At 31.3% G+C, this 24,145-nt stretch overlaps 1 protein-coding gene across 2 annotated transcripts in view; it reads left to right on the forward strand.

The window, feature by feature from the left end:
- Positions 1-5,790: 5,790 nt before the first annotated feature.
- Positions 5,791-24,145, forward strand: part of LOC113062444 (integrin beta-8) — a 28,030-nt gene continuing 9,675 nt past the window's right edge. Inside the window, exons 1-10 of one of the 2 annotated variants that reach the window (XM_026232295.1) lie at positions 5,792-7,664; positions 8,467-8,552; positions 10,273-10,444; positions 10,555-10,801; positions 13,718-13,883; positions 17,275-17,433; positions 19,482-19,577; positions 20,997-21,086; positions 21,482-21,625; positions 23,776-24,133. In XM_026232295.1, coding sequence (XP_026088080.1) covers positions 7,574-7,664; positions 8,467-8,552; positions 10,273-10,444; positions 10,555-10,801; positions 13,718-13,883; positions 17,275-17,433; positions 19,482-19,577; positions 20,997-21,086; positions 21,482-21,625; positions 23,776-24,133 — 1,609 coding nt within the window. In that variant the 5' untranslated portion in view covers positions 5,792-7,573. Of the gene's footprint in view, positions 8,553-10,272; positions 10,445-10,554; positions 10,802-13,717; positions 13,884-17,274; positions 17,434-19,481; positions 19,578-20,996; positions 21,087-21,481; positions 21,626-23,775; positions 24,134-24,145 lie in introns of both variants that reach the window. The other variant, XM_026232294.1, reaches the window with a different exon arrangement.

Consider the following 24,145-nt stretch of genomic DNA (forward strand, 5'->3'; position numbering starts at 1 on the left):
TTCTCACTGTTTGCACATAATAATCACTCTCCTACATGGTTTCTTTATTTGTTTTTACCAGCAGAATTAATATTCACCCATTTATGGATAAATATACTTATAAACCACTGGTCTGTGATACTCATATTTATATGAGCGTCAATACGATTACAAACAGAATATTTGGGTGCATGATGTAAATGTAGCCAGTGTCACATGATCTTCAGAAATCATTTTGATATTCTGATTTGACACTGAAGAAACATTTCTGATTATTAATGCTTTAAAACAGTTTTGCTGTTTCATATTTTTGTGTAAACTGTGATCTATTTTATTTTTCAGGATTCTTGAATGAATGAAATGTTCAAATGAACAGCATTTGTTAGAAATATAAATGTTTCATAAAATTATAAATGACACTTTTGATCAATTTAATGCATCCTTGATGAATAAAAGTATTAATTTCTTCAAAAAAAAAGAGAAAACTATATTTGAATGCTTTATAAAAAAGACAGACTTCACCTAATGAAGCTAATGCAAGTTTACAGATGAAAGCACAGCAACTGGTGTTTGCTTCACAACACAAATCTCATTACATAGCATTCAAGCACCCAAATTTACTTTGTGTTTGCAAAGACAAGCAGTCCTCAAACTGACCTCATCACCCTGTCATCTTACAGTCTAATAGAAAGCATTGAAAGCCACACAATGACTGTCTCTCATGCCTCAGTTATTGCCACCAAACCATCATAAATGACAGAAAAAAATTTCTCTTTTAACAAGTGTTTTTGATTCTAAGTCTTTCTGGTAAGTCAAAGTCACTGAGTCTTCATTATGTCCTCAGACGTGTGTTTAATTAGTTCAGGGGATTTCTGTCAGTAAAAGCCTACGCGTCTGACTCAGTTCATCTTCTCATTCACTTGCTGTGGTCTGTCGTGTGGTCAGTCTGGGACTCATCTCTCTGTGGTGCACTAGACTATATACCACACGAGCTCACATCAGCACAAAAACCTCCACCTCTGAAGACAACCTCAATCCTGAAGCTAAACCCACGGGTTTATACATCACAGTGTTGCGACGTGTTCCTCAGTTATGGCCGTAAGATGATGAAATCACAACGATTCCACGTAGGAATGTAGAAATTAGGAATATTTTGTCCTAATTTCATTTTTTTTGTGCTGCTCAGGCAATTTAGCCGATTTCATTTGATTTGCCAGCATGTGAAATGCAAATTCCGCAGTTATTTATTTGTTCTTTTTTAGGTTTATTGATCCAAATATACATTTTCTTCAATATCTTTATGTGACATTCTCTACATCATGGCTTTTTAAAATTGTTTCAGGAGTGTTTTATGAATGTTATGAATCCAAATTGCCTTTAATTTCAACTTTAAAAAGATCAAAAGGCATTGTCAGTTTGCACGTCCTGATTTTGCCAAGTCCGATGTGTTCCTAGGTCAACATATTTTGTTGACCCTGGAACAACATTTTACTCCAAAAATATATTCTTAACCATATCCCTACACCTAAACCTAACCTTAACCATGAGTAATCCCTAAAATCAGAGGAAATGATAGATGAATGACACTGATGTACTAGCACCAAACACTGATTTTAAGCGTAAACTTCACAAAATCTATAAACTGGTTCTTCAAATCTGATTGGTTAATCACAATGTTGTTCCAGGGTCAACAACGATGTTGTCCCAGGAACATGTCTCACTTGGTAAAATCAGGTTAGGCTTGTCAGTTTCGTCATTCACTTGACAGCCAGTTTTGGTCACTTAATTAAAAAGTTGTTTCTGTTTTCTGTGTGAAACACAATTTGACTGTCAGTCGACTATAGACAAGACTTCTTGGTTTAACTATGGAAATCCAGAGTCACTGGCACCTGACTGAGCCTGGTTTCTCCCAAAGATTGAGTTTTGGTTCCTTGTCACCTTTGGTTTTCTCAGTTGGAGACACTTGACTGATTGCACGGACACTATCAGAAGAGAACTGAACTGAATGATGACATCACTGAATCAACAATCAACTGACTTTTGCTGGAAAAATGACTGTTTTCTATTGTCCTCTTGCAATATCAGCACATGTCTTCCCTGTTTGTCTCTGTGAAGCTGCTTTGACACAAAATGCTATACAAATAAAGGTGATTTGACTTGACTTTCTGTGACATTAGATTATAGCATGACATAGACACATCAAATATGAAAAACAATCCAAAGGTGTATTTTAAAAATATTTTCATGTGCTGTGATAGTTGAGATTTTTAAGCAAAACCAAAGTCTAAAGAACATATTCTTATATTTTATTCTATTCACAATGTCCAGGTTTTATTTCCACAAAATCAAATAAGAATTTATATTTATATCATATTTTATTTATATTGAAGATAATTTCTTAAAATGTTTGATTTAAAGCCTATTTTTAGCATTTTTTGTGATGCATTTAAAAAAAAAATCTTACTTATTCTTGACATAAATTGAAAAATATATTTCCCATTACTTACTGCAAAAACAATTATATTTTGTTTGTATAATGTTAAAATAAAAATATAAAAGTAATTTTGCTAAAGTATTTTTTACTGCAATACAGTGTAATATAATCAAAAAGTTAATTATTTAAAATAAAATAAAATAAAATAAAATAAAATAAAATAAAATCTTCAGATGCACGCTGTAAGGAAAAATTTGTAGTCAAATCCGTAATTGTTTGTCAGGACATTATCACACATTTCTTTTAATCCTAAAACACAATGCAATGCTTAATTCAAAACAAAGGTACAATACATGTGCAAGAAAAAAATCCTTCATAATAACACTTTACAGACTTTTCTTACATTTAGATTTAGATTTATTCATTTAGCAGACGCTTTTATCCAAAGTGACTTACAAATGAGGACAATACAAACAATCAAAATCATCAAGAGAGCAATGATATAAAAGTGCTATAACAAGTCTCAGTTAGCTTTACACATAGCACGGTTTTTTTTTTTTTTTAATCATATAATAAATAAAAATAAAACAGAATAGGAAAAGGAATAGAGCAAGCTAGTGTTAGAGGCCTTTTTTGCATTTGTCAGCTGTATAATAAATAAAAAGAAAACAAGAGAGTACTAGAGTTAGAGAGTCAAACAAAGATTATTATATTATAATACAATAAAATGTTATACATGCTTTGTTTTATTTATTAGATATGCATTATTTAATAGGATTTGTTTTCTCAATGCAAAATATAAGTTCATTTGATTTTGGGGTGAAATATGACATATGTTGCTCTAAGTCTATATGCATAATTGTTTAGACCATGTGACGAAGCTTTGATCAATCGCTAATGAAGAATTCGTGTGTGGGTGTTTCACAGGACGATAAACACAGAAGAATCTAAAAGGGGATTTCGGTACATCTTCCCCTTTCTAATGGTAAAGTGGAAAGATCTGTGTGTAAATTGTCATGTTTAAAAGTGATAAACGAGTAATAAATATCTGGTGTGATATTAAATATGAAAATAAATGTCACTTGGTTACATTAATAAAATACACATCTAATATATGCAAATGATGTTTATTTTCATGTATTGTATATATTTTGTTATATTAGATGTATGTTTTATAAAAGAAAACATTTAATATATTATAGTTAACTAAAACTAAAATTAAAACCTTGGAAAATGTGTTACTTGAAATAAAGTAAATACTAACTTAAATAAAAATAAAAAGTTTTTCTTATTTTAATGTAACTTGATGTACTAAAATAACTAAAATTCCAACTGAAAAAATTATATATATATATATATATATATATATATATATATATATATATATATATATATATATTATTATTTATTTATTTATTTTTTTTCAAAATAAATGTTAACTGAATTGTTTTTTAAAAATGCCTTCATGAACTAAATAACTAAAACTTAAACTGAAAGAAAAATTTATAAAAAAATATATAGACATTTTAAAAACACAACACAACAAATCTAAAACTTTACTTTAAAATTTAAATGAAAATAAAAAAATTGAAAATAGAAAAATAAAAATGAATTCAAACTATTAGTTAAATAATGATAAAAATGTATAAAATATAATGGTATCTCAGTGATACTAAAATAACACTGTAACAGACATTTAGCACTCAGTTTCAGCATTTTTAAATATGACAGTTTATATTAAATTAATTACTATTTTAATATTTACTTTATATCAACGTAACAGGAACAGAATTGAGAACTTAAACACCCTATCAAATGCATATAGTAACATTGTAAAAACCACTTGAATTATGGTCTTTTTGCTCTTAACATTTAGCTTTAAAAGCTTTTAAACACTGTGCAAACCTGCGAGAAGCCCATGGAAACGGCTGGTGCTTCTTAGCAAGTGTTTATGCCGTTAACCTTTGACCTGTGAGCACTGATTGATGAGTCCAGGAGCCGGAGAGTGAGGAATGGCACCCCGCGGTAGAGTGACCTTTGACCTTTATGTAGAACATTCTTCCCTTTGTCCATTTCAAAACTTAAGAGTGTTGGACTTGAGCATGTTGATAAAACTCAAATAAAATCACACAAATATTGGGTAAAATAGTCTACTTTTAATTAGACTGAACCATTTTAGTGTTGATGTAAATGTTGAGAGTTCTAAATTCTAAATGCATTTGAATTCTAAAAATCGAAAGCATTCTAAAATGCTTTAGAATTCTAAAGTCTTGATGGTTGCTATGATACCTTTAAGATTTTGGAAGTTTTGGAACGGAGTGTGTGTGAGTTGATTTACTGAACTCATCATGAGTGATTTACAGCATGTGAAGCAAGTGAAATATTGAAGTTGTCACTAACCTTTTAAGGCTTTAACCAAAACATGTCATGGCAGAGAAAATAACTGTGATGCTATCCAGAGAGACGTGTTTGTTTGGGAGTTTGACAAAAAGCCCCGTTGGGTCAGCGGGCAGCCCGAGCGGAGAGACCCGCGGTCCAAGCAGGGGAACGTGATGTATTGTGGCAGGAAGATTAAACCAGACCAGCGTGGCCTCAAGCCCAAGCGACCAGCAAGAAAAACACCGGCCAGAGAAGAGCACACGATGGGGGAGGAAGAGAAACACACAGAGATCTCACAATCACACCGAGTACACGGCCTGCCAGTCTTCATTATTACCAACGTCCACATTTAAGACTAATACAAGTCAGCAAAACTAAAAAAGAACAAGTTTTGGAAGTATAAAAGCGACTGTCAAGCATTTAAGTAGCTTTTAAATATATATATAAAAAAGAGTCATTTAAAAAAGTTGTTTTGAACCCATTTGCTGTTTCTATTTAACAGAAAAGCAATGTCAAATCTAGCAAAACGCATCATTTTTTAACCTGTACGCTAATCAAAATGAGCTTCGACAGCTTGATTTATAAGATTTATGGCATCAAAGTCTTATATATGTTTATAGAAATGTTGGGGTTTTATTATATAAGAAAATAACTATAATTCAAACTGAAAAAATATATATATATTTTTTTTTACAAAATAAATGTTAACTGAATTGTTTTTTAAAAATGCAACATTTCTTCATCTACTAAATAACTAAAACTTAAACTGAAAGAAAAAAATAATAAAAAATATATAGACATTTTAAAAACACAATACAACACAACTAAAACTTTACTTTAAATAATTAAATAATTTTTATTTTAATTTTGTTCAGCAAGGATGCATTAAACTGGTCAAAAGTGACAGTAAAGACATTTACAATGTTACAAAATATTTCTATTTCAAATAAATAAATAAAAGGAATGAGAGAATAAAAAGAACATTCATTTTGGAAGAACAAGATGGCAAGTGTATAATGACAAAATCTTTTTTTGTGGGGTGATATAACAATTATATATATATAAAATCATACATGGCTGTCTGTTACAGTTTATCACAAAGGTTAATTAATCTTGAGGAAGTGTCACTTGTTCTGAATAAGTCACAGAAACAATGTCAGCTCTTGTCATGACCTACAGTACAGTATAATGACAGTTACCATCCTCTGTTCCTCACAGTTCGTCTCTGTGACAGTCACAACGTCCCTCCACCGGGACACGTCCTAAATACTGGACCCGCTCCCGTAATCTGCTTCCACTGAGCTTGTGTCTGGAGAACAGGAGACACCATTGTCCTTCTCCTCCACCCATGATGAAACACTCATTTCAGCTTGGAGAGATGGCCTGTTATTTGCTGGTGTGCATGACTGAAATAAACTATGGAGGCCGGGCTCAATAAATGTCTCAAAATGAAATCTGATCCGTTTGACTACATCAAATGCCTTTTAACTGCTTTCTTAATGGCACATCTAATTGGAAACGTATCGCATCTAATGCAGTGCAACATCTGGAGAGACTTCAGTAAAAGCCTTTTTCTTAAAGCTATAGTACACTAATTCTGCCATCATTTCACCACTCGTTATTCCAAATGATTTGTCATTCTTCCATGGAAATACAAATGAGAGTTAATAAAGACAAGTGACATTAAACTCAAATAGGGACAAAATACACCCTAAAAGTGAATCATACAACTTATGACCTTGAACATTCATCATAAGAATCCACAAAAACATGAAGCGACTGTTTTTGAAATCAGTCTATTAGAATAATAAAGTATTCAAAAAGAAATTATTTTAAATTGTAATAACATTTCACAATATTACTCCTTTTATTGCAATTTTTAAATCAAATAAATTCAGCCTTGAAGGGACTCTGATTGTATAAAAAACAGCAGTGTGAAATTTAGGCTAAACATCTATTTGGAAGAAAAAAGGTCAAACAGGTTTGCTATTAAATGACAGAATATTTATTTCTGAGTGAACTATTCCCTTCCTTAGTATGGAAGCATATTTCTAAATATATATATTTAAAAAAAAAAGAAACCAACGTAATTGCGAGTTTATATCATGCAATTCTGACTTTATAACTTGTAATTGCTAGTTATGAAGTTCAAATTGCGAGGTGTGAAGCTCGAACTGGAACATAATTCTCAGAATTGGGAGAAAAAAAAGCACTCGTCACTGTTTAAAATCCTCCCTGGAGCAGAGAAGTTTAATTCAAGCCCTGCCAGGTTTTTACCCGACAGCCCATCATTCTTAAGCAGAAGAATAGCTCAAGGGTAGCAATAAAACTCGTGCTCCTCCTCTGGTGCACAAGGCTGATCCCAGATCATCGCGCGCTCTGACTCAGTCCAGGCTCGCGCCGGTGGGCGTTCATCAGCTCCACTTTCAAAATCACTGCAATGAACAGCAATGACTGGTTGTTTCTTACGTCGCCGTGCACCTTTAAGTGATGACGCGCGGACGGTGACCTTCGCGCGACGGTACAAGGAGACCGCGGGTGGAAGACACGGAGCGTCACCTGTGCGTCCGATGCGTAAAAGCGCGCGATGATCACAAAAAGCGCGCACTGCGGTTCCGCCGCGCTTCGTCTGACTCTGGACATTTGGATTAGGAGGTTGCTGGGTGAAGCGAATCGCCCTCCTTTGTTCGCGCGTGGATGAGGGTCTGACGTGTTCCCGGGGGGACTTTCAGTCGCTGTTCAAACGCTGGAGACACACACACGCGCGCTCTCGATGCTGCTATGACTTCCTGCGCGAGTCCATACTGTGATCTGGTTGCTCTTCGCGTGCTGCTGCTCGTGCTCGTGCTCGTGCTCGCGAGGTCCGGTTCGGGTGAGTTTGGCTGTGGATCGTAAAAACCCTTTCACAGCGCGTTTCAGTGTTTTTCCCGAATGAATGGAAAGTCGGTGTTTACACACGGGGCAAGTTGTCACGCGGTTTATGGCTCAATGAAAACAAGGTTTCGGGTCAAAACTCTGTTCACCCACAGAGAGGTTTTTATGTTGGTATCATTTCGGGTAGTTTGGTTTGGTAACAAGTGAACATTTAAACAACACTTGTACGCTATACATTAAAAGTAGGCTATATTTTAAGAGAAATACTATCCCAAAAAAACTGTAATTTTTCATAAACGTCTTTTTTTAACAGTTTTCATTGATGGCTTTTATATTGTTGTCTTTTTTCCCCATTAGCTGAAAAGCATTCATTATCTTATAATACTTTTTAAATACATGTATGTTGACGATGATGTTTGTGTTAGTATTTAGTAGAATTAAAACACTGGTATTTTACTGAAATCAGTGTAACCAGCAGGTTTCTATTGTGACAACTTGCCCCGTACTGTATTGTGACTGCAATGGGTTTTACCTGCTGAAAAAAAAGGAAGAAGAAGAAAAAAAAATGGCTTAAAATAGACAAAGCTGGTTTAAGTGGATTGATCATCTGGTTTCCCAGCCTTGGCAGCTGAAGAATTGGTCCAAACCCCTCAAAAACCAGCTGAAACCAGCCAATCTTGTCATGATTTGTTCATCTTTCAGAGACAGTTTCTTTCCGAACAGGGTCTGTGTTGAACACAAACCCGCTGAAGATGTGAACGCTCGCTCATTCATGTGTAAATCTCTGTTTCTGTGTTCAGCGGAAAACAGATGCTTGTCTTCCCTCGTCTCCACGTGTGAAGACTGTCTGAGACGCGGCCCTGAATGTGCATGGTGCTCTCAGGAGGTAATGTGTGTGTGTGTGTGTGTGTGTGTGAGCAGCTATTGTTGTACCCCGGCACACTGCTCAAGGTTTGTAAGTGTGTGAAGTGCTCGTGATTAGTCTGTTAGTGATAAATCACTGAAGCCCTAATCCCCAGAATGCATCAGTGATCGTGGGAAGCCATAAAATAGAAATGCGGAAACTTCTGATATGCCATACACTCCCGGAAAAAGGTACAAAAGCTAAATATGCATATTTTTACCCCTGAAGGTTACATATTAATACACTGAAAGTACATTTTAGTAACTAAAGTGTACATAGAGTACTTTTTGAAAGTGACAATTTTGTACCTTTTTTTCTGAATGTGTAGGAAAGACAAACTGCACATGAAATCTAATTATGTAATATCTCAGTTAGATACCAGTGAGGTTCAACTATTGTTAAATTGCGCCTATTATTTTTATTTCATAAACATCTGAGACCAAGTTCATGTTTAAATGAAACTGCATTTAGTCTTTTGAGATGTCATTAATAATGTTATTATTAGTGTTGTTAAACAAATAAAATAAATAAATAACAGGGAAAAAAAATTAATTAAACTTTAAACAATTTTTAAAGTTGACAATTAACTGAAATAAGTTTAGGTACTATTAATAATAATAATAATAAAAATATATATATATATATTTTTTTAATTAGCTTTTATTTCTATATTTTTATTTTCCATATTTATATTTTTATATACATTTCTATTTGACATTAATAAGTATAAGTATATATATATATATATATATATATATAGAAATGAATATAAAAATATAAATATGGAAAATAAAAATATAGAAATAAAAGCTAATTTAAAAAAATGTATTAATACTATAAAAGTATGTAAAAAAACAGAACGGAAATTCTAATAAAATTAAGCTAAATATAAATATAAAAAAATATAAATGATAATGGTAAAATCAAAAATTACAAAATATTAATGTGAAAACTGAAAAGATAAATTAATAGCTAATTGAAAATATTAATAAATACTACAATAGTACGTAAATAATACTAAAATAACACTAAATACGGAGGTAAGTATTTAAGAAATATTTTAAAGATTGTTAAACACATTCCTTTGTGTTTGACATTATTTTTATATTATAAACCAAAAGGCAGTCCATCCGAAAATGAGTAAATCAAATATAATAAAAATAATTTAAAAAAAAATTAAAACTGAAAAGATAAAATTTAAAGCTAATTCTAAATATTAATAAACAATAATATAATAATAATAATAATAATAATAATAACAATAATAATAATACAATTTTCAAACTACAAATCAAAAGTCAGTTCTTTAAAAAATAAAAAATAAAATAAAAAGAATTTGTGTTTGGTCAGTTTATAGAGTTTTAACTTTTTCTCTATCACTGATGTGTTTATTTTCTTGGGACGAACGATTCATCTAAATGCTTTCTTTGTAAAGAAGGTCATGCATATTCCTGGGCTTTAAGAATTTAAGAATTATATCCTGGTTAAGGAAATAAGTTGATTAAGTCAGTGTTGTGTTCGCTCTGCACCGGTCAGACTAATCTCTGAACAACATCTCAGCAATAATCTCTGAGCTCAAGAGCTTTAGCTCGCTCTGTGTACTTTAAATCAGGCCACCCTACACAGCAGTCGCCTTGTTTCTTTAAACAGCCAGTGCTTGCGGTGACCTTTGACCTTTCTGATGGTTTGTTTACCCTGACAGAGGTTTCTGGACGGGGCTCATGCAAGTCAGCGATGCGGATCTGTGTCTGACCTGCGAGTCCGGGGCTGTGACGAGGCCTTCATCGAGAACCCAAATGTGAAAGTGGAAGTAAACGCCTCTATCAGCAGCACACAGGTGTCACCGAGAGAGATTAACATCCATCTACGAGCGGGTAACATCACTAAACTGATACACAGACGGTTTAGCATCCACCAAGAACACTTTAGCAATACCTTAGCAATTCTGGATCTAGTGTTGTGATGATGTCACTTCCTGTGTCAGGCGGCGAGGTGTCGTTCGTGGTGGAAGTGCATCAGCTGGAGCGCTATCCTGTGGATCTGTACTATCTAGTGGACGTGTCGGCATCTATGCAGGATAATCTGGACCGGCTGAAGACGGCGGGCCTGGCTCTGTCTCATCTGATGAAGGAACACTCCAGCGACTTCAGAGTCGGCTTCGGCTCGTTCGTGGATAAACCGGTGTCTCCGTACATCGACGTGCACCCTTCCAAACTGCTGAACCCCTGCAGGTGAACACACCCGAAACAAAACTGCAGCACAGCAGCCCATAGCAGAGAACAAATGCAAATAACTCTTTAGTGCTTCGAATCTGTTCTCATAATGAGACATTTAAACAATAAAATAAAATAATAATTACACATTATTATATAAAATAGTTAAGTTATTAAATAATAATAAATTTATAAATAACAAATGTATTTACTTTAATATTTTAAGTATTTTTTTAATAATTTTTAATAATTAATTCAGTCATTTCTCCTGACTAGAATGCTATTTAACCTGTTAACTGCCACATGGCCCCTCGGTGGGCCCCTTCACTATATTACAATTAAATCCTAATCTAATCATGAAAAACTATATATAAATATATTTGGAAAGGTCTAAGACTCCTAAATAGATATTTTACCAATCTTTTTTGTTAAAAATTATGTAAAGTAATAGATTAATTTATCATAAAATATTTATAATTTACCATATCATAAAAAGAGTTCTGACCTTTGTCAAAAAAAGCCTTTTTCTTTATCACACTTTAGAAATCATCAGAAATTATATATCACTTGAAAACTTAAAATCTCAAAATGCATTCTTTGAAACCCATTTTAAATTCAAAAATTGCTTTATCATGAAAAATTGTACATCAAAATGATGTCACAAAAAATGTTTTCAGTCATGAATTATAAACATTTAGGTTTGGATCATGCACTTCTAAGTCTTTGTTCAAAAATGTGTGTGACAGTAAACAGGTTAAAGTCAAATATTTCATAACAAATGATCTAAACTCTCAGTAATTTTAAAGCTATATATATATTTGACTCGTATGCATCTACTTTTTATTTTTTTGGGAAGGGATTTTAGGAGAAGCATGTGAGTTGATACTTGAGACCTTGAGTTCTTTTGTAAATATTTTTACTGAGTATCGTTGTGCACTCAATGCTTCTGAACTGAGCTTGGCGCAGAATCACACAGCTCCGTTTTTTGTATGAGAAAATTGTTCAGATTGCATCTCTTGTGAAACCTTTTGTTGCCTTTTTAGAAAGGACATCATTTTTATATCTTTGTTCCCTGGAAGTTCTTGACTTTAAAAACAACTCGCTAAAGTGACACCGCCACCAGAGACATCCAAAATATTTAAACTATATATTTCACTTTCTATTTTGAATAAACTGGTATAAACAAAACATGCATTTGAGCTTCAGTTGAGTATTTACTTTGTCTCAAATGTTTCTATTAAAATTCTTTAGAAAATAAACAGACGAATTCATCAGCTAAGACAAAATTGAATAAATGTTGTGCTCAATTGATCACAGTGTTATTTCAGTCTCATTTATATGCAGTTATAGTATTTATTAATCATTGTTACGTTTACTGTTTTTATTTAAATATATGGAAAGCACATTTAAGTACTAAAATTACTAAAATAATAATTACTAAAAAATAAGTAAATAATATAAATACTATTTTTTTATTATTAATATTATGTAGTATTTATATGTTTATTTTAGTTTTTTATTTTAGTAACTTATTTGATTATTTTATTGTTTAATAATAATAATACTAATAATAATAAATATTACAATTACTAAAACAAAATAATGACTAAAATAAAAATAAATAATAATCATAATTAAATAAATAATAATAAAAAGAAAAATAAATGTTATTCATATTATAATTTACTTATTTTTAGTAATTATATTTTTATTTTAGTAATTTGTTTTAGTAGCTTATTTGATTATTGGTATTATTAAGGTTTTACGTTTTTGTTTGTTTTTATGTTTAAGTCAGTTAAGCAGTTTAATAATAATAATAATAATAATAATAATAATAATAATAAATATTGCAATTACTAATTATGTTTAAGTCAGTTAAGCAGTTTAATAATAATAATAATAATAATAATAATAATAATAATAAATATTGCAATTACTAAAACAAAATAATGACTAAAATAAAAATAAATACTAATCATAATTAAATAGATAATTATAAAAAATAAATGTTATTCATATTATTATTATTAACTTATTTTTAGTAATTACATTTCTTATTTTAGTAATTTATTTTAGTAACTTATTTCCTTATTAATAATATTATTATTATTATTATATTGGTTTTTATTTTGTTTTTCTTTGCTTTTATGTTTAAGTCAGTTAAGCAGTTTATTAATAATAATAGTAATAATAATAATAAATATTACAATTACTAAAAAAGAATGACTAAAATAAAAATATATTCAAAAAATTTAAAAAAAATAATAAAAAAAATCATATTATAATTTACTTTATTTATTTTTTGTAATTATATTTATATTTTAATAAATTCTTTACTAATTTGTGTTATATACCATATTTTTAGTATTTAAAGTTTTATTTAATTTCAGTTTTTGTTTTAGTAATTTTAGTACGTATTGTCATTATTTATTTAATTTTCGTTTGTTATTTTGTTGTGCTATGGTCATTCTTATCTGTAAATATTTCTCTGTAGCACTCATTTTTTTTATTTCAGTTTCAGTTTTAGTAATTATATTGCTTCAGCTCATTTTACTTCAGAGAGTTCCCAAGGCAATGCATCTAATGCTTTTTAGCCTTTATTAAGTTTAAGTTTTTCATCATATATTGACGTTACATTTTATTTCAATGATTTTTAACCGTTCTAGTTAACAATATCAAGTCTGACAGATTTCTCCTGTAACTCTAGATCAGAAGCGGGACACAAAAACAGCTTTCTCTCTGTTCAGCAGAAACAGATGAGATATTCCAGCGATCTGATGTGTGATTAGTCTTTTTCCTATGGGAATCTGGCAGCGTGTCCCAGGAGGGGAACACCGTCCAGGGTATCCTTCATTGGGCGGTGATCTCACTGTGACTCGTGTGGGAATCTGCAGTGGATGTCATGCTGTAAATCTCTCTGTTTCTCTGTCTCAGTGATTATGAGGTGCACTGCAGGCCGGCTCACGGCTTCATACACGTCCTCCCCATCACACACAACATGACCGAGTTCACACGGGTCATTCAGGAGCAGAGGATCTCTGGGAACATGGACACACCGGAGGGAGGCTTCGATGCCATGCTGCAGGCCGCTGTTTGTCAGGTAAACACAGCCGAGTAATGCACTGCATTTATGAACACACCTGCAAACAATCACCTCCACACTGATGAGAGATGGTCATTCAGTGTTTAAGAAATACTGCATCATCCCCTTGGAATTCTAAGGTTCTATCTGCATTCCGAGTAGTTTTGAGATATTGAGCTTCAAAGTTCTAGTGTTCCATTTGACTGTGTAGATAGAACCTTGTAATTCCTTAGATGTTTTATTTAAAAATAAAAACTTTTTTTTAAATAAAACATCCCATAATGTACACAACATTTAAAAAATCTATCACATAAATTAAATACGCTGACACAGAATACGAATATGTGAATAATTTTGACAAAAATGTCAGATAGAACCTGATAATTACAAGGCGATTATTACTTTCTCTTTTATTTAAAGAGAAAGCTGTTATTTTTTTAATAATCAAGTTTTTGCCACCATTTCTGAACAAGCTTATGACTATGAATTATACACAACGAAGTTGAATTATATCACAAGGTTTACTTTTAGTTGACAACATCCGTAAACAGTACAAATATAGTATTATATTACATTATTATAATATTACAGTTCACTTTTATGAGTGATTATATTATTATTGTTTATTTATTTAATTGATTATGTATCTATTTTTATCTTTTTTGTGAAGGGTGATTTCTAGGTCATTCCTTACTGGCTCAAGTAAAAATGCTCGTATTAGTTTTAGTGATATTATAGTTGTATTATTTTTATATATTATATTATGTTATATTTACATTACATTTTATATTGGTATTTATTCTTCAGTTATTTTTAGTATTATGAGTTTGTTTTGTGGTATTTATTTATTAATTTTATTATTGTTACGTTAGTAATTTTGTTATGTATTTCTTTATTATGTGTTTTTATTAGTAGTATGTATTAATTAATTTAGTATTTATTTTAAGAAAAATTATTAATAATATATTTATATATATAGAATAATTAATAATATATTTGTTTTTATTATTGTTGTAATGATGTGATATTACAGTTTTTTTCATTTGTAATTTAAATTTATTTTTATTTTTATTTCTATTTTTATTTTTATTTTTATTTTGTTAGGTGGTTTCTTACCGGCTCAAATCACCCTTACATCTAAATGAAAATATGATATTATAGTTTGTTTGCTAATTTGTTAAACTAACCCTAATATTTTATTTTATTTTAGGTGGTTTCTTACCGGCTCAAATCACCTTTAAATCTTAATGACAATATGATATTATAGTTTGTTTATTTGCTAATTTATTTACTTATTTGTCTCTTTTAATAATCTATTTGTAATTATTTGTATAATTTTTTTTAAACATTTTTAGGTGGATTCTTACTGGCTCAAATCACTCAAAAATGTAAATGATAATATATTATAGTTTGTTAATTTGTTAATTTATTTTGTTTTACTTTAAGCAATATATTTTATTGTATTTTTTTATTTTTATTTTTTTTATTAATTATAAATCAGCAAAGTAACAGCACCCTCCTCTTCAAGAGTGTTTAATTAATCAGTGCAGAGTTATTATTTATATTTTCCACACTAATGTGTGACACTCAGTGTTATCAGATCCCTCGATGTTTGTGCAAATATGGTCGTCAGGAAAGATTTTCCTAAAGCTCAGAAACCCGGTCCGTTAGCATGACTGTTCCTGTGTCATCAGCACATATCTCTCTTGCGGTCGCTCTCAGGTCTGGGAATGGGAGAGATTCCTGAAGCGAGAGAAAACAGCGCATTCATGAAGCACGAAGCGCTGAATCAGCCGCAGCTCGCCGCTGTTTGTGGAGCATGATGTCATTGCTCAGTCATGAGAGAGGCGAGTTTCTCAGCCTTCACAGTCCTTCGCAGTGAAAGCGTGAGAGCTGGGACGAGGGGCTTTACAGCAACAAAGCCTCTTTATCCGGCCGCTGGGACTTTTCCCTTGAATTTCTGCGGCTTGTTGCTTTCTGAGCTGTATGCATGAAAGGTTGTGCTCTGGAAAGTGAGCTTCAGTCTTCATTATTTCTCTCCATGCCTCCTGAGAGTCAGAAAGTGAAACGAGGCGGCGTGAGGAGGTGTTTTTCTCTGGCACCTCCAGATTTACGTTTACTATCCCTCACATGAGTTACACAGACTGTTGTTTAACTAGCGCTGGTAGTTCCTGTGTGCATCTGCGCTGGGTTTTTCAGCCAAACGTTACTCATTACTCCTGGCAGCTGGAAACACTCGACTCGTGCAGTTTGTGTTCAACTAGTAACAGGCTCATGGCAAAAGACTAGGATTAGTGACTTATTTATTTTTTGTTCTACTTTTAGTGTTTAATATTCTGATTTGATTAGTATTTGTTTATTTATTTATTATCTGTGAGGCAAAAATGTAAATATGCAAAACACCCTTTCATTAAGACATGGTTTAAGTAATGATTCATTAAGAAAATAAAAATGCTTTTTTTTCTTGTATTAGTTATTTAATTTTATTTATTTATTCTTATTTTTTGTTTTATTTATATATTTACTTATTTTTACTATTTATTTATTTTAAGTTTTTTATTTGTTATTTTCATTTATAATTTTTACTGCCTTTTTTATTGTGTTTTTAGAATTTGTTTATTTTAAATTATTTGTTTTATCTTGTATGTTGAGTTATGATTAAAAAAAATATTTGAATTAAATTTACAAATAATTTAAATTAATAATTAAATTATTATTAAATAATTTACGTTTAATTTAAAATTATTACATTTATTTTTATTTATTTACATGTATGCATTTTTGAATGTTTAATTGTTTTGTATTTATTTGTTTTGTTCTGTTCATTTATTATTTTGTTTTATTTTTTCAATTGTTTTATTTCATTTTATTTGTAGTATTTAATTTTTTTACTGTTTACTTATATTCTTTTATTCATCAATTTGTTTATTTTATTGTTGAATTTATTGTTTGTATTTTTTGTATTTATTTTCATCTGTCAAGCATAGAGTCTATTATAATATTACAGTTTATTTATTTTGATTTAGTAGTTTTAATTTATTTTTTATTGTTTCTTTGTTTCATTTTCAGTATGTCTTTTATATATATATACATATATATATATATATATATATATACATATATATATATATATATATGTATATATATATATATATATATATATATATATATATATATATATATATATATGTATATATATATATATAAAAGACATCTGTGGAGGAAGAGTCACAAAGTCACAGCTCTCTTCTTCTCAAGACATGATCAAACGTTCCTCATCCTGGCAGCTGAACGCTTCAGCAGTTATTAGTAACACACTACAGATGCACACTATGAAGAAATGATCCAACTGCTGAGTGAGCTGTAAACTAAACACACTCTCATGCAGCATCTTGCTTCCTCTCTGCAGAAAGACATCGGATGGCGTCCCGAAGCGAAGCGTCTGCTGCTGGTTATGACAGACCAGCCGTCTCATCTGGCTCTGGACAGTAAACTGGCTGGGATCGTGGTTCCTCACGACGGCCGCTGCCATCTAGAGGATAACATCTACTCTCAAACTACGACTATGGTAACATTAACCAAACCAAGCACTTAACACACACACAACCTCCGATGCCAAGCTAGAGATGCACTGGGGTTCATTGCACAGAATTTGCGCTGTGAGACACGTGCACATTGCTTGACTGTTTTACATTAGATATGCTTTAATTTCTGCCATGCATTACTATTAGATGCATGAAGCTCGTGCACTGACAGACTTTCACGTGCACTTTCTGTTTGTTGTCCTGAAGCTCTGAAGGTTAAATGCACGTGCATTTCCAGATACTTTTTTATGAAATCGATGCATTAAAGAGAGTATCAGGGTCAGTGAGCCAAGCATGTAAATCTCAATCAGCAATCAGCAGATTCAACGCGCAGTTAAAGCTATTGTGCACATGCGCTTGTTTTCATATTTAGCATACAGAACATAACTCCACGTTTAATCCGCGATTTATTAATGTGAATATATTATATATGAACTGTCTAACCAAAAAATTAAAGTGTTAATTATGCAAGAAAACCTCATGCTTTGTTCATCTGAACAACTTATTTAGACTATTTGTTTAATGTGATCATGCACACATTTTAATAAAGCCGATTCAGCTTTTGTCACAAGTAAATACGTTCGTTGACTTGAGACATAATACATTAGACGCTCTTTTTTGAGGAAAAAAAGAAAAATCCTCAACTATTGTCACTTTCAGAGACTTGAACACTTATTTTAAATAAGTAATTGTTTAAAAAATAGATAAAGTTAATTTTGAACCAAATAAATTTGATATAAAATGTATATGAAAATGTAGCCATTTGCAGTAATATTGAAAACTGAACTCTGAAAAATTGAAAAAAACTGAAAAACGAATCATTATGTGCTTTCATCATTGCGGTTAATACTTTTTATTTTAAAATGTTACTATGAAACTTTTTTATTTTAGTAAATTAGAAATTATTTCAGTTAGATTGCCAAGTCAAATATTCCATCTAATATTTAATATTAATAATACAGTTTTATTTATGGACTATTATAGTATTAATATTTGAAATGAGCTTTTTTATATTTTCCATTTTCACTTTAGTTTAAGTTTTAGTCATTTTATTTGCTTTTGTCATTTTTTTTTTTAATATTTCTATTTAACTTTAATTTTTATTTCAGTTTTGGTAATTTTAGTAAATCAATAAACTTTTTTTCAGTTAGTTAATGTGAGTATTTCTTAAATCTAATATTGTTATCACTAATGCTAATATTGATAATATAGTGTTATTTTTATACGTACTTATAGTATTTATTCATACTCATTTGATTTTAGTTTAAGTTGTAGTAATTATATACGCTTTTGTCATTTTATATATTTTTTTATATTTCTGTTTTCCATTTAAATCATTTAATTATTCAGCTTAAACTTATTTCAGTTAGTTAGCAATGCAATTTTGTTATATTGAATATTAATATTAATACTATAGTATTATTTCTGTACTATTAGATTATTTACAAATTTTTGCAATAAGCTTTTATTTTTATATTTAAGATTTAAGATTTTTTTTATTTAAGATTTGGTCACTTTGTTATGTGCTTTTGTAAAATTTAGTATTATTATTATTACGTTTTATTTATTATTATTTATTTTCTATGTTTCTATTTAGATCGATTTTATTTTGTCAGTTTTAGTAATTTTGGTACTTCAACTTAAATTAATGTTGACTTGAGATTTGAGTTTTTAATCTAATATTAAGATTCCTTTTATTGTAGCTTTATTTTAATTTACAAAAACAGTTATTATAGTTTTTGTTTAAGTTAATGCAGCCACAGTATGTTATTGTTATTATATACCATAGAATGGACATGGATAAAAAAATATAAATACCATAATGAATGATTTTCATTCATAGTACTTTAGATAAAAATGTCTAGGACCATGGAAGCATGTCCAAAAGCATGGTCATATTTTTTTTTTTTTTTTGTTTCATAATATCCTGCATTTGCATTTATGTTTGTCATGATGATTTATCAATGGAAAGTTGCACATGTTTATCTCAGCACTGCAGTCTCAACAGCAGATTGTGTTGTTGTTGTTTTAGGAGCACCCAACAATCGCTCAACTGGCTGAGAAACTATTGGAGAACAGCGTTTACTCCATCTTTGCGGTGGACCAGGTGCAATATCAGTGGTATGAGGTAATTTCACCATGAGTTTGGATGTGTCCTCCTACAGAAATCAATCCGTTACGCAACACAGGCAGTGATTTATGGGAACACAAACCGTGACTTGTTCAATTAGTGATTGTAGTGCTGGTTTAACAAATATGTGCATGAAAAAAGATTGACTTAACTTACTATTCTGGATTAAATGCAACTTCTGTGTTAAAAAAAGCACAGAAAAAAACATTTTCTTGTTTAAAAGCTGAATATGTGGTGGAAAACTACATTACCCATGATGCTATGCAGCGAATTCCACCAATCAGAGTTCGGACCAAGGAACACTGCAAATGATGTAATCGAGTCGGTGTCCATACATTTACATTAATGCTTTGTTTTTCTTATAAATAGCGATATTTTCATACAATGAAAGTTTATGGTGACCAGTAGATGTCAAAAAACAAACAAACAAACAAACAAACAAACAAAAAAAAAACGAATAAATAAATAAATAAAAGTAGAAGTGTATTTTTATTTAATTTTTATTTATATTACATTATATATATATATATATATATATATATATATATATATATATATATATATATATATATATATATATATATATATATATATATATATATATATAATTTTTTTTTTTTTTTTTTTTTTTTATAATTAATTTTTTTATTAAAGTTCAGGGTGACCAGTGGCTGTCAAAAAAAAAACTAAAATACAATTAATTAAATAAAACCATAAAAGTAGTAGTGGAGTATTTTTTATTTTATTTATCCATTTATTTATTCATTTTTAAACAATGAAAATTCATGTTGATCAGTTACTTCTGTCTAAAATAAATACATATACATTAATACATAAAAAAATGTAATTACTAGTAGTGTAATTTTAATACAATCAAATGCAGTAAGTATTTTATTTTTTTATTTTATTTTATTTTATTTTATTTTATTTTATTTTATTTTATTTTATTTTATTAAATTTCACATGATGCTGTACAGGAAAATTCCACCAATCAGAGCTGGGCAGGGAACATTGCGCAAAGTCCATCTCAATATGATCTCAAAATGCTAAAATATTTTTTATATGAAAGACAACTTTAATTTAATAGTTTAATATTTCACAACCGTGTTAAATTCAGTTATGTTGTTTGTAATGCTTTATGGGATTGTAGTCTTGTCGTCTCTTTTTGGCTTCAAATAAAACTTCATAATGTTGTGATTTTCCTCTAAGTTGGTTAGTTTGCTTCATGACTCATTACGCTTTAACAAAGACATTTTTTACAATCCCTTTGGGAAAAAGTATTAGAAAAATTACTTCCAGAACACCAGCGCTGAAAAAGTGGGCGGGGCTAACGCTCGCAATTACTGTAAACGCATTATTGCTTTCAACATAACTGAACTAGTCATTTTAAGATGCTTGGTCTTTTTCTCTGAACAGGATCTCCTGGACCTGATTCCTGGGAGTTATGTGGGCCGTCTGTTCCCCAAAGCATCTAATCTGAAAGACTTAGTAGTGCAAGCCTACAAGGTAAACAGCTTTAGTTTCTCTTTCACTCTGCTCTCTCCATCCACTCGAGGGCAATTAGATTAGAAGTGCAGAAGGTCCCAAACATTTCAGAACGCTTGCTTTCGGTTTAACGGGGAAAAACACGGGCTGTAATGCCAGGATCTGCGTTAAAGGAGAGGAATAATCTCGACGCAAGCACAACAATGCATTGTCCTCATTAAAATCCACTAACAGAAGCCTGCATTATGAACGGCCTCGGATGCTTGAGCCAAAAATGCAAGTTCTGCTATTTTTACCACGGCCTTTTCCCCCGTGAACCTGCTTATACAAGAGCCGTCTTAGCTCCAGACAATGGGCTCTTTCTAAGCGTCTCTCCTTTCTTGATTTCTGTTTCTCTCTGTGCGTTTCTCCCGCAGAAGCTGCTGTCGGATGTGGAGCTGCAGATCGAGCTGGAGGACGCACAAGCTCCTCGCTTCCGGGTGAACGTCACGGCCTTGTGTCCCGACGGATCCACTGCTTCTGGAAGCACCAAATGTTCCAGCGTTCAGCCCAAACAAACAGTACGAAAGCCTTTATGTTGATCCGTCTGTACGGTGAACAGAGATGCTGCGTTTGATGTCAAGTCACCTTTATTTATGCAATACTGATTGTGTCAAAGCAGCTTTAAACCGGAAAACAGCAATGCAAGAGGATGCTCGGTGATGTCATCATCCAGTTCAGCTCAAAAATAGTTCCAGCCAAAAATATTATTTCCTCACCTTCGTGTTAAGCAAAGCCATATGATTTTAATTTTCTCTCATTTAAAAGGAGGTTTTGCACGCAGTGAACGTTCAAGGTGACCATGCATTTTTTATTTTAGTCAATGCACGTTCATTGTTCATTGTTCAAAGTAATATTAAAGTAGTACATTATTTTATTTTATGCAATAAAACATCATGGTGAATAACGGCTAGCAAAGCCAAAAAAGTAGTACACGCACTACTGTATTTTGTTATTGCATTGCATTAAATAAATCAATGCTTTAATTCATCAGCGATGCATTACACTTAACAAAAGACATTATAATATTACAAAATATTCCATTTCAAATAAACGCTGTTCTTTTGAACTCTCTTATATTTATCAGAGAATCCTGGAAAATCAAATGCATCACAGTTTCCCTCAAAAATATTGTGCAGCACAACAGTGTTCAACATCGATAATAATCAGAAATGTTTCTTGAGCAGCAAACCAGAATATTTTCATGATTTCTGAAGATCATGTGACTCTGAAGACTGGAGGAATGATGCTGAAAATACAGCGGAGCATCACAGGAATAAATTACACTTTAACAGATACTCACATAGAGAACAGCTATTATAAATTGTAATATTATTTCACAGTTTTAAAGATTTTACCGTATTTTTTTTTTACTGTTTTGTACTATTTTTGGAGCTTGACAGCACACTTACTGTGCATTTGTTGCATGGAGACCAACAGCTTTCTTTTACGCATATCATTTTGTGTGTCAAAGAAAAAGTGGATGATGGTGAAATTGATGATATAAGGGTGTGCATATGATGATATAATAATCTTTATAGCATGCCTTGGAGATTTGTAGTGTAAAGTAAAGGTTTACTGTATTTTTGTTTTGTTTGTTTGTTTCGCAGCAACGTCCCCATGAGAAAACACTACAAGCTGATGGAAGTAATTACTCTGTGCTGCACTGTTTATAATGCCACACATTTATAAGCTGTTTTATTTGATCACGTGACCTGTGTCACATAGCAGAGAGACCGCACGTCCAAATATAACACTGTTGCACCACAGCTAGAGCTAGGATTTGGTATTTCCCTTGCTTCACGGTGGCAGATTTTGCACTAAAAACAAAAAAATCACATATTCTTCAGGAAAAAAAGTAGTTTTATATACAATACTACTCGAAGGTTTTGTTTGTTTTTTAATTAAATTAATGCTTTTATTCAACAAGGATGTATTAGATTGAACAAATGTGACAGTAAATGCATTTATGATGTTGCAAACATTTTTTCAAAACATTAAAAAAGTGAAATACAATACTTTTAATAATAGAGGGAATACTCTAAACCTTCCAGTACCAAAGAACTTTAATAAAACTGAAACTGGAATATAAATAAATTAAAGCTAAATAAATGGAAAACAAATAAATTAAATATTACAATAAAAACCTTACAGAATGTATCTGAAAATTAGAAATGTTATAAAACAAGGCAAAATAAAAATAAAGAAATAAAGCTGAATATAATAGAACAGAAAAAAATGAAATAAAATAAAACGTACATGTATATGAATTTTTTTTTAAATAAAATGAATAAAAAGAAAATAACAAAAACATAAAATTACTAAAATGAAAACTGAAAATGTTAAAATAAATGCTCATTTAAAATATGAATAAATACTATACACAGTAAAAGTAATGGAGGAATTTTGTTGCTATGCACAACAGAAATAAATTACATTTTACAATATATTACAATTAAAAATGGTTATTTTTTATTTTAATAATATTCCACATTTTTATTGTTTTTACTGTATTTTTTATCCAATAAATGCAGCCTCGGTGAGCAGAAGAGACTTAAATCGAAAACATAAAAAAATCTTCCTGACCCCAAAATATGAAACAAAACACAGTAGCACATGGTTAGCTTAAAGATGAGATGTTTTCTGAAGTGTGTGTTTGTGTGGTCTCAAGGTTTTCTTCAGGGTGACTGTGGGGATGAGCTGCTGTCCGGCCGAGGGCACGGATCGGGACGTTCTGATGAGCGTCAGGCCGGTGGGATTTAACGAGTCCGTTACCGTACGGATCCGTCAGGACTGTGGGTGTGTCTGCACGGAGACGGGCCGCTGTCGTGATGACCCCGATCCCTCGCCCTGTCCCGCGGAGACGGCCGTCTGTAGAGCGGACCGCAGTGAACCCGTCTGCAGCGGGAGAGGAGTGTGTCGATGTGGGACGTGTGTGTGTGACTCCAGCAGATTGGGAAACATCTACGGGAAGTTCTGTGAGATGGACGACTTCTCCTGTCCGTATGTGAAGGGCCTGGTGTGTGGAGGTGAGTGTGTGT

This window comes from Carassius auratus, chromosome 44 (assembly GCF_003368295.1).
Source record: "Carassius auratus strain Wakin chromosome 44, ASM336829v1, whole genome shotgun sequence".
Lineage (NCBI taxonomy): Eukaryota > Metazoa > Chordata > Actinopteri > Cypriniformes > Cyprinidae > Carassius > Carassius auratus.